The sequence below is a fragment of the Carettochelys insculpta genome, chromosome 6 (assembly GCF_033958435.1).
Source record: "Carettochelys insculpta isolate YL-2023 chromosome 6, ASM3395843v1, whole genome shotgun sequence".
Lineage (NCBI taxonomy): Eukaryota > Metazoa > Chordata > Testudines > Carettochelyidae > Carettochelys > Carettochelys insculpta.
The window spans coordinates 82,034,894-82,046,938 of record NC_134142.1 but is presented as its reverse complement, the minus strand read 5'-3'; the positions used below and the strand labels follow the sequence as shown (position 1 = coordinate 82,046,938).

General features: G+C 43.1%; 1 protein-coding gene across 4 annotated transcripts in view; it reads right to left on the bottom strand.

Annotated features, from left to right (window-relative positions):
* The window catches only part of CAPRIN1 (cell cycle associated protein 1), an 81,278-nt gene that overhangs the window by 28,658 nt on the left and 40,575 nt on the right, over positions 1-12,045 (bottom strand). For all 4 annotated transcript variants that reach the window (XM_074997479.1, XM_074997478.1, XM_074997476.1 and 1 more), the window contains exons 7-9: positions 4,843-4,980; positions 4,528-4,580; positions 4,360-4,446 (exon numbers count right to left, since the gene is read on the bottom strand). In XM_074997479.1, the coding sequence (XP_074853580.1) occupies positions 4,360-4,446; positions 4,528-4,580; positions 4,843-4,980 (278 nt within the window). The remainder of the gene's footprint in view (positions 1-4,359; positions 4,447-4,527; positions 4,581-4,842; positions 4,981-12,045) is intronic.

Here is a 12,045-nt window from a genome sequence, read left to right as displayed (position 1 = left end):
GAGCTCTGGGCTATCTGGAAGAACTTCCTTGGTCGCCTGCTCATTGCTCCCTTCCTCCAGGTCACCCAGCTCCTCTCAGCTCACCCCAAACTCCATACCAGGGCCTCCAGAAGTGTTGTAATTCAGACCGGGCTCCATGGTGGGGTGGCTCCCCATAAGCATGGGCAGCTGTTCACTGGTTGGTTTCCTGGACTTTTTGATAGGCCTGCTGGAGTTCTTTCACCTTCACCTGGCATTGCATTGAGTCCCAGGAGTAACCTCAAGTGGTCATCTTATGCAACATGTGATAACAGATTACCGTACTTCTCTTGGCCACGTGAAGCCTCTTTGCCACTGACTGGTCTCCCCAAATTGCAAGAAGATCCAGAGTCACCTGATGGGTCCACAGTGGGCTTTCTTACAACACTGAGAAGTACTAGGCAGTGAACCCTGAGTGCTCATGATTGTAGCAGATGGCTAACGATGCAATTACTACCAATGCAGTGCAGTGCAATGCGATGGACAAAGGAATTTTTTCATAATGGGCACCCTTTATATTTGCAGGTCTGGCCTGCTGAATTCCAATTCAAATTCGAATCAAAACTTCATGGGCTTCCTGTGACCTTCTTCCTGCACACCTGGATGGAGAGCAGCATACCACGAAGCAGCCAAACATGGAAGGTCACTGTGTAAGTTTGTGGGATACATACAGGACGCTTCTGGAGGCTAATAAATTTGAATTAAAGACATGGAGTTTCCACAGTAGCTTTGATTCGAGATTTTAAATTCAAAATTGACACTTAATCCATCCTGTAATATCAATATTTTGTTATCAGTATTATGGCTCAATAAATGGAGCTAATAGTATTAACTGTGAAGACAGTGACATTTTAATGTCAAGCTAACTCCTTCAAATTCAATCTCTCTCAATGTAGACACAGCCTGAGTATCTCTTATGTAATGGGTATTTTTAAAAAAGAATTTAGAACAGTCAATTCCACCACCACCCTTTCCTCAATTCCACCCTTTCCTTCAGGAGTAAACAATTTCTCTTTGAGAAACCCATTAACTGTCCCCTTTCAAAATCTCAATGGTTTCAGAATAACTAAAGCCACAGGAAGCAGTCAGGTAGCACTTTAAAGACTAGCAAAATAATTGATTAGGTGAGCTTTCGTGGGACAGACCCACTTCTTCAGACCATAGCCATACCAGACTCAATATTTAAGGCATACAGAACCAAAAACAGTAATCAAGGAGGACAAATCAGAAAAAAAAAAAAAAAGATCAAGGTGAGCAAATCAGAGAGTGGAGGGGTGAGGGGGAAGGTCAAGAATTAGATTAAGCCAAGTATGCAAATGAGCCCCTATAGTGCCTCATAAAATTCCCATCCCAGTTCAAACCACGTGTTAATGTGCTGAATTTGAATATAAAAGGACAGCTCGGCTGTTTCCCTTTGAATAATGGCGAGAAAATTTTTTTTCAGTAACACGCAAACTCTTAAATCATTAACAGAATGGCCCACTCCATTAAAATGTTGACTAACTGGTTTGTGGATGTGGAGCGTTTTGATGTCTGTTTTGTGCCCATTAACCCTTTATCTAAGGAGTTAGAAGTCTGTCCAATGTACAAAGCATCTGGTCACTGTTGGCACATGATGGCATATATGATGTTAGTTGAGGAACATGAGAATGTTCCTGTGATTCTGTGAATAACCTGGTTAGGTCCAGTGATGGTATTTCCAGAGAAAATATGTGGACAAAGCTGGTAGAGCCTGACCTTACCCCGCCCCACCCCTCTACTCTCTGATTTGCTCACCTTGGTTATTTTTTTCTGATTTGTTCTCCTTGATTACTGTTTTTGATTCTCTGTGCCTTAAATATTGAGTCTGTTCTGGTCTGGCTATGGTCTGAAGACGTGGGTCTGTCCCACAAAAGCTGACCCCATAAACTACTTCACTAGTCTTTAAAGTGCTACTTGACTGCTTTTTGTTTTGATAGTGTATAGACTAGCACGGCTTCCTCTCTGTTACTGTAAGAACTACACTGGTTACCATAGAAAGTCTAAGGCCAATTTAATACAAAAAATATTTCTAAATGATGTTTCAAACCTAGGGACTGACCATCTATGGTCCCTAAAAATCCATGGCTTTATTCATTCATTCAGGATTAGCTGTGGCTCATCCTTGCAAAACACACATTTCATTCTTTACCTTCAACGAACCTACAAGCTCTCTCAGGAACAGAAGAAGTTCTTCTTACAACATGTAAATTGTTTTGATATTCTTTGGGATGAAAGTCACTATTGTTATGCCTACATGGGCAGCCTCTGTTGACAGAGGTTTCTCCCTCTCTGTTACTAAAGTGCACTAAATTAAGATGAACACTGACTTTCAACAGCAAAGGGGCCATCATCTTGCTTGGAGAAGCTGTAACATCTATCCCACGAAGTATATAGGGAGATGACGGCCCTTTTAAAGACGACTATTCTTCACCAATTTTTCAGAGGAAAAGTTTTTGTATTCTAGACTTGGCTGAAGAAAAAAACAGTTACAAAGAATAACAAGCGACCCTCAAATCCAACATTTCTTTCCATAAGCTACCCATTGTGCCAGATCTACGTAAAAAGCAGGAGAGAAAAGAAAACTCAATTGCATTTGTATATATGTCAACTTGAAGGGAAAACTAGAATGCACTTTGCTAACATTTTTTAATGGTCTGGAAATGCAAAGCTGCTAAAGACCCTCTTAACTGGCCAGTAATGGTACCATAAGAAGAAATATGCAGTGCTTTAAAAATCATTTCGTATAGGACAACTACACATTTTAAACTGGTATATCATAATCATACAGATTTGCATTGTACCTCTAATGTGTAGGGCTGTTTGAAAATTCAACTCCACATTGCACCTTAACGTTTAGCTAAATATTAAATCAGTTTCCTGGATTTACAATGTTTGTTTGGGGTATAGTATCATTTATAAATTCTAAATTACTCTTATAAATTATATGCAACCTTAATGACATTTTAATATAGTCTTTTTTAGTAAGGCAATGGGATTTAAGCATCATAATATGGCACAGTTAGTAACAGTTACTCAAATTGATTCTTAGCTATGGACTGGTGTGACACAACCATTCGAAGTACTGTTCATTCTGAAGGCCATGAACAGATCTGTGGGTCGTGAATTTATGCTGGACTGGCTACAATATCTGCCAGAACAGATATCAAGATGGTTCCTCTTCTACAAGTAATCCTGAAGCAGTGACAGATAAGTTATGCCACGTCAAGACAGAATTAATCAGAAAGCCACCAAATGGAATTCAAGGGGAAAAAAATCTCCCTCATAAGAACACGGCTCTGGTTCGTGGAATCAAAGACTAATCCAGTCATAGGCACTGAAAGATTGCCTTGTTTATATAGTTTGCTAGTGGATGGAACAAGTTCATGCTCAATAAGCTGATCAACAAGTTATGAAGTAAGTACTCCTCAGTGTAACAGTAAGTACTATTCTCCTCAGTACATGAAAATTTGTGTAAAAAGACCATTAGAATACAATGGCAATTTAAATATGTAGATAAACAATACAAAAGGTAATAGTATTTGTAAAATTCTATTACTGTTGTAATTCACATGCAAAAGAATGTTAAAGCTGAACACTCATTTTCATGAACTGTGTATAAGAATAAATAATTCACTGACATAGGATGATCATTCATCCCGTATTCTGGACGCCAAAAAGGCATCCCTAACTTATTTTTTAAAAGGAACAAGGGTTGCTGGCTCCTTCCTGTCTCCCTGGGGCTTGGTGGAGCTGGGAGGAGCCACCCTTCCCCATATCCCTCTGTCCTGTATTTGGGACAGGGAGATATGGTTGCCCTACACTGACAGGTTTTTTTTTTGTTTAAGTCTGACATATTTTACAGAAGTAGGAAAGCCTAGAAGTAAAAATAAATGCAGTACATACACATTTACTTCTGAGAAGACTTACGTACACCTGATCGGCAATGTGAGTTGTGGTTGAATTTACATGTGTAACTGTTAACTGTATCACCAGGAAATGGCATAAAACAAAACAGCTCTATATTGCTATAAACTGCCATAAATAAAATCTAAAAATTCTTCACTGGCTATGCATGAGTGACAATTTTAAAACTGCTCGTTACTCTTCTAGTTCCATCTCCCCAATATAACCAAGTAACTTCCTCAATGAAATTTAGCCACATGCAAGGTTAGTAACTATAGTACTTTGAGCTGTCTATACAACACAAGATAACGTGGGCAACTCAACTCAAGACTAGTTAAAAGGTCTCCTTTTGGTGAAAACCTATTATGAATGTTTTTAAGAGCTGCGATTTTATCAAGAGCAAATAAAACATCTCACCTCAACTGTTTCAACTGTCCACTCATCCACCTGTTCCTTCTCACTGCTGCTGAACTGAGTCTCCGCCATGAACTGTCTGTTTACATACTAAAATAAAAATGAAAATTATGAAAGAGACAGTAGCATTAAAGCTAAAATAGCCACTGCATTCCTTCCACTAAACAGTACCTCAGTTGATTCAACTTCACTTGGTTCAGTGTATTCTTCTGTTGGCTCAGGTTCTATAAGAAAAAAATACATACATATACAAATAAAAACATGTAAACATAAAATATATATATTACGTAGACAGGCTACATATGTTCTTTTACAAAGCATGAACTTCTTTTTGTCTAAGCAATAAACTGACTCAATAATTTAAGAGCTCAACTTATTTCATTTTTGTAATTATGTTTTCTATTACACTCATGGATCTCAGCAAATAGGGATAACAGCAGATCTACAACTTATGTATGGAAACCCAAAACGGATACGTGTACTTACCAGCTTCCGCTACAGGATCTTCCACTGCAGGTGCAGGGGCTGCCTCCTCTTCCTCACACAATCCATTCTGATGGTTGTGGGTACTATCAAAATAACTAGTTTGAAGAATGCGTTCAACAACATCTTTCAATGCCTTGTCTGCCGAGAAATTAAATTCTGGTCAAGAATAGATTAAAAGGCAATACCAATTTTCCAGGATGACTTTCCCACCTTAACATTTCAAAAATTTGTTTTCCATATTTTGTTAGGAAACATTCACTGTCCAGAATTAGTGTAATGCCACTCTGAACTTAATTACCTACCAAGAAACATCCTCTGGATTTTAACCATCAAAAATGAAAAACATACCCTGAGTTATGCTAGCACCACACACTGTCTTTTGCCACATTAATCCATAGTAATTTCCAGAGCAGCCAACAACTTGAAAGTCATTTTTGAAGCCATTCTACTGGTTGTATACCATGAAAAGTTGAACTTAATTTCTGATAAGACCCTAGCGGGTAAGTATCTTAAAAAGTACTGTGAAATGTTAGACACTGATAATACAAAACCAGATTTCCTCAGTGCTGTTTTTTTCCTAGAAAACAAGAGTGGTGGAACTCAAGCCTCAACCCCCTTCCCCCACAGCAGTTTAAGTACCCGGCGAAAGGGTCAAACTGTTCCCCCCCGCAGCTTACCTGCGCCCCATCAGCTTAACCACAGCCCGTGTGGGGCCCAAGCTGCCCCTGCCCCCAGTGAGTCCCAAATCACTCCAGCCCACCCCCCGGCCCCAAAGCCTTCCAGAGGTTTGGCCTCCTAGTTGTGCCACCCCCCAACCCCTCCCCTGCTGGGGCCCAAATTGCCCCCAGCTGCCTCCCACATGGGCCCCAACCTCCACAGTGGCTGGGCCCCCGAGCCGCCCCATCTGCCCCCTCCCCCACGTGGTCACAACTCGCTCAAACCCCACACTCCCCCAACCTGCAACTCTCTGCCCACTCACCCACCCTACCTCATCCCCTCTCTGTGGCGTGTTGCTGCTGCCTCCTTCACATGGCCCCCCCTGCAGGCACTGCAAGGTGGGGAGGGAGTGGAGGAATTAGCCAGAGGTGGCTGCATCCCAAGCTGCAAATGGCTCTTAAAGGGCCAGATGTGGCTTAGACGTAGTCTCTCAGCGGGCTTTTGGGAAAAAAAGAAAAAAGTGCTGGAAGTTTGTTCTGGGGCATTCCAGCAGAAAAAAAGCCCTGATTTGCTTTTTCATAGTTCTATTATTATTATTATTACAGAGTTGAAGAAATGACTTCATAATTAACCTGGCCAGAGCTTTCATAGTAAGAGCTGGGAACTGATATGCTAGAAATAGGTAGGATCCAATTTAAAAAAAAATCAACAGATCTCAAACAATGTTGATTTCAGCTGATAGACTGAAATTGACAAAAAGAATTGCCCATTCCTAACCCCCTGGTGCAAGTGCAACCTCCCCCACAGATCTCACATTTCACTAGCCCCGCAGCAGAGCACGGAAACTTCTGCAACCCCATTGCCACAGAAGTGTTCCCTCACTCCTCTTATAAGATCTAGTCCCTTTCTGTGCTAGTCCTGTTGTCTCATAGGAGGCACAATGCCCAAAATGTGCACTGCAGACAATACTGCTGTTGTTGACTGCCACAGTGGAACTTCTGCACTAATATCATGTACAACCTTGAGGGCCCTAGAGCAACCCTAGAGTCTTTGAGCATGTGTATAATCTCATCTGCCTTGAAGGGCAAATACAGTCTGCTGATAATCAGGAGAAATGCTCAAATTCTGCAGCAAGGAAGCCCGCCTTTACTCACCACCTGAGGCTACCACTCCAGCTAAAGTACCCCAGGAATAGCTTCGGGGAAGTGGGGGAAGGGGCAGCTGCACAAACAAAGGGATATTATGGAGCAGATGGGGGGCTCCCAGTCCACCCTGGTTCCAAACCCTCACAAGGACAGGCTGCTTTTCAAGAAAATCCTTCAAGTAGTGGACAAAGCAGAAGGCCAAATAACATTACAAGGGAGAACTGCACAACTTTAAACAAGCATGTACTCTAATAGATAAACAACATAATGAAACAACATTAACCAGGACAATGTTAAGTGAGGAGTGACTGTACTTAAGAGTCCTGTGCGGATACAAATTTCTACCTATGATTGCAAATATCCTTGGATAGAAATCAGTATCTGCTGATCCCTATGGCTCTTTTCCCAGGAGACACTGTGGCCAAAAGGAGAACTGGTGTCGCCATTCACAGAAGCTTGCTATTAACGAGTGACAAATACAACCCCTCTGCCTAGCAGTACCAGTGATACTTCTTAAGCTGGAACAGATACACACCTGCAGCTACTTGAAAATGAGAGGCATTAACAGTCAGGCCAAGTTATCTGCCAATGAGAACTTCTGACATGCGCCCAATCTTCATCCCACTAACACATTACAACCAGTAGAACTGTTGCATGCAAATGAAATGCAGAGAAACAGCTGCAACTGAGATACCTCTGGTGACAAGCTGTTCAGTGTAAGATTTACCTAAGCTGGTGATCAGAACCCATCTAACACAATTTCTTCAAATATGACGCAGAAAAAAAGTTTGTTATTTTTATAGATATATGGAAAGTTTGAAGACTTTTGTTAAACTCAACTGGGAATACAAAAAGAATGGCAGATGATAAATTTCCTCAAGAACAGTTTTCAGTGCATTTCGTGTCAAATTAATCAATTGACTTTTCAGCAAATTTACTTCTAATTCAAGGATTAAGTAGTGGGATACAATGCCTTTTTCATACATAGAAAAGAAATTAAATCCATGCTTTAATAAGTGCAAAAATGCAAGTCAATTCTAAATATGGAGTCAAAACCAGCAATTCCATAAACTGGATTTACTGTAAAACATACATCTACATATCTTGAGCCCATATAGAAATATTCTAATGTTATCTAGTTGCCATTTAAAATGCCATATTAGGATTACAAGCAATTATTCTATTGTGAATTAGATAAAAACAAATTCTAGAAACAAGACAGATTTTAACACATTTCCTAGCTATGAAGAACAAAACACAATTTCTACTATAGAATAAGCAACAACTACAAATGAAAGCCTAAGTAAGCATTTTTCTTCTTTCCAAAGTTCTGCTTTATGCACAAAATATGATCATCCTAAAACTCTTCTAAATTGTTTTCAAAATTTCTTGACAAGCGTAGCATATTTTCATGACACATTTTCAGCCTAAATTATGTCTTTAGTCTGCAAACATGAAATAATTCTCTGACATAACCTACTTTCTCAATTTATAGAAAAATAAAACAACCAAACATTGAAATATTACACCCCTTATTGATTTATTTTATCCTTAAATCACAAACATCCTTCAAAACACCCATCCCATAAAATACAGTAAACAGCAGATAGAAGTAGTTTTGCAGAGACTGGTTTTAAAACAACACTTCTTTAATTTCTCCAACAGGAAGTTTCACCTCATCTCAAATTAAGCAGTATCTTTGTATATGACAGCAAACAACCTCTACATTCCAGCTGTTTTATTAAAACTCTTTATGTAGATGTATTTGCTTAAACTCCTAAAGGCATGCACATGAAACAAATAATTTCCTGCTAAGAAACCACACCTTATACATGACAGATTGTCCAGAAACCTCAACGCCTCTTTCACCACCTCAACAGAAGCTGAGTGCTCCTGAAAAACTGACTAGCCTTGCCTTCAAGTTACACTTAAAAACAAAACAAACTTGCCTTGTTTAAGGTCTAAAATTAACAAAGCACATTATTTTAAATATTTCAGTTGTCTAATTCAGTAGTCCTCTGTATAACTCAAATTTTGCACAAGGTGGGAGAGATGACTTTTTCCCCCACCAGAACACCCGTTCTGCAGCTGTAGAAGCAGCGGGAGCACCTGGGGGAAGAGGGAGGGTTAAGTCTGGTGGTGGGTTGGGGCTGGAAGGGGGTGTAGTTAAGCCAGAGGCACGCTAGAGGCCTCAGCTGGAGTTGTGTGCCAGATGTGTGCGTGGGTGCCAGGCCAGAAGGCATGTTGCGGAGGGGGGGGATGCTGGTGGAGCAGGATTTTGAGTTGTACTTAATTCATGTTAATTGCACATTGAGGGATTACTGTAATGCCAGATTTTATAAAAACCAAAAAAGCTTAATGACGTGCTCATTCCAATACTAACTATACTACTAAAATTTTTTTCTTGAAAAATAGTCTTTGCATAACCCACAGTTTTCTAGAAAAAGGAAAAAGCTACCACTAAGTACCATCAATGACAGAATACTGGCGAAGCAGCAGAAACCAGGGGCCCAGTAAGCAATAAATAAGGTTGTATAACTACCAAATCTTTTAATATCTATAAAGCAATTCTGACAGTTAAAAAATTATAATCACAGGTACTTGTAAAAGACATTTACCTGTTTTGGTAACTTGTGCTCTTCAAGATGCGCTGCTCATGTCTATTCAACATAGGTATATGTGCTTCCATATGCAATTGTGTCAGAACGTTTTCCCTGAACAGTATAGATAGAGGAGCTAGCTCTGGTGCCTCATGGATTGTTACTCATATGGCATGTTATATAGGGCCCCTCCCATTTTCTTCTTGCTGAAAAACTCTAACAATGGGAAAGGATGGTGGGCCGTTGAATGGACAAAAGCAACACACCTTGAAGAAAGAAAGGTTACTCACCATAGTAACAGTGGTTCTTCGAGATGTGTCCCTGTGGGTGCTCCACATTAGTTGTGTCGGGCTCACCCGGCGCCGCAGATCGGATCTTCCGAGCAATTTCTGCCGGACCGCGCATGCGCCGCTGCGCGCTGCTCCCTTGCGCGCTCCTGGCCATGTGCGCAATCCGGTCCCCGCCAGTTCCTTCACCAACCGCCTCGGATGCTCCTGCAAAACACTAAACAGAGATCCGAAGCGGGGAGGATGGGCGGGTAGTGGAGCACCCACGGGGACACATCTCGAAGAACCACCGTTACTACGGTGAGTAACCTGTCTTTCTTCTTCGAGTGTCCCCGTGGGTGCTCCACATTAGGTGACTACCCAGCAGTAACCCAAGATAGGAGGTGGGTAATCGGATCATGTGCAGCTTGTCCCCGAGAGGACCGCTGTCGAGAGACGGGTATCCTCTTGGAATACCCTGTGAAGGGCGTAATGTTTGGCGAAGGTGTCATAGGATGACCAGGTCGCCGCTCTGCAAATGTCTTTTAGCGCAACGCCCTTGAAAAAGGCTGTTGATGCCACCACCGCCCTAGTGGAATGAGCCCTGGGAGTGACCAGTAAAGGAGTCTTTTTGAGTTCGTAGCACATTTTTATGCAGGATACGATGTGCTTCGAGATTCTCTGCGAAGAGAGACCTTCTCCTTTCGATTTGGGAGCGAGAGAGACCAGGAGTCTATCCGTTTTCCGGAAGGACTTGGTCCTGTCTATATAGAAGGCTAGCGCCCTCCTCACGTCCAGGAGGTGTAGGCGCGCCTCTTTGTTAGAGTTATGAGGCTTTGGATAAAACGAGGGTAAAACAATAGGTTCGTTAATGTGAAACTCAGAAGAAACTTTAGGAACAAAGGCTGGATGCAGCCGTATGGTTACCACCTCCTTGAAAAAAACAGTGCAGGGTGGCGCTGCCATAACTGCCGCAAGCTCGCTCACCCTGCAAGCTGACGTGATTGCGAGAAGAAAGGTCGTCTTTACCGTAAGGAGCCGGAGGGAAACCGTGGCCAGAGGCTCGAACGGTGGTCCCGTTAGCACATTAAGCACCAGAGGTCCAAGTTCCACGAAGGTGGAAGCGGTTTCCGAGGGGGGTATAGGTTTACCAACCCTTTGAGGAACCTGGTAACCATGGGATGGGCGAACACCGTGTGCCCTTCCTCTTCGTGTCTGAACGCTGAAATGGCGGTAAGGTGGACCTTTAACGAGGATAGTGAGAGTCCTCCTCTCTTGAGGTCCAGTAAATACTCTAATATCACAGGTATAGGCACCGAAAGGGGGGCTAGCTGTTTGGTAGAACACCATGCTGTGAAGCGAGTCCATTTCTGCTTGTAGGTCTTCCTGGTGGAAGTCCTCCTGCTACTTTCTAGGACTTGCTGCACTTCCTCCGTACATGTGCTCTCTAGGGAGCTGAGCCATGGATTAACCACGCTTGTAGTCGCAGACCTTGGGGGTGCGGATGCACTATGGACACCTGGGCTTGAGTGAGCAGATCCGGCGCCACCAGAAGGGGCATCAGTGGACGGTCCGACATGCGCAAGAGTAGGGGGAACCATTGCTGTCGATCCCACGTTGGGACTATCAGGATCATTCCGGCTCCTTCCCTCCTGGCTTTCTGCAAGACTTTGTGGATCGGCACTGTGGGAGGAAAAGCGTAAAGCAGGGGGCCCCTCCACGAGATCGCGAATGCGTCCCCCAGGGACCCCCGTCCCAGTCCTGCCCTGGAGCAGAATCGTGGGCACTTCTTGTTGTGCTGAGTGGCAAACAGGTCTATCTGGGGAAAACCCCATGCGTGGAAAATCGGTCGTAGCAGATCGGGACGGATCTGCCACTCGTGCGTGAGTGCAAAACGCCTGCTCAGCTGGTCTGCCTTCACATTGTGAGCGCCTGGTAAGTACGAGGCTTTCAAGATTATATTGTTGGCGATGCACCAGTTCCATAATCGGACTGCTTCCGCACATAAGGCACGGGATCGAGCTCCTCCTTGCCGATTTATATAAAACATGGTGGAGGTATTGTCTGTACTGATCCTGACAACTTTGCCTTGTATATGGTCTCGAAAACGTCTGCAGGCGTTGAACACTGCTCTGAGCTCCAGTATATTTATGTGCAGTGACTGCTCCGTGGAGGACCACAGCCCTTGAGTCACCTCTTCGCCCATGTGTGCTCCCCACCCTATGACGGAGGCATCTGTAGTAAGAAAAACCGATATTTGTGGTTAGTGGAAGGGTACCCCTGTTAGCAAGTTCTTGGGGTTTACCCACCATTGCAGGGATTTGCGCACCTCTGTTGTGGGCGACACCACCCTGTGAACGGAGTGTGCTGCCGGTTTGTATACGCTCGCCAGCCAGTGCTGCATGCTGCGCATTGTGTAACCTCGCGTTCTGTACTACGAACATCGCCGCTGCCATGTGGCCCAGCAGCTGTAAGCACGTCAGGACCGGCACCGTAGGGCTGAAGGTGATGACCTGCACAAGGGAGCCGATGGCC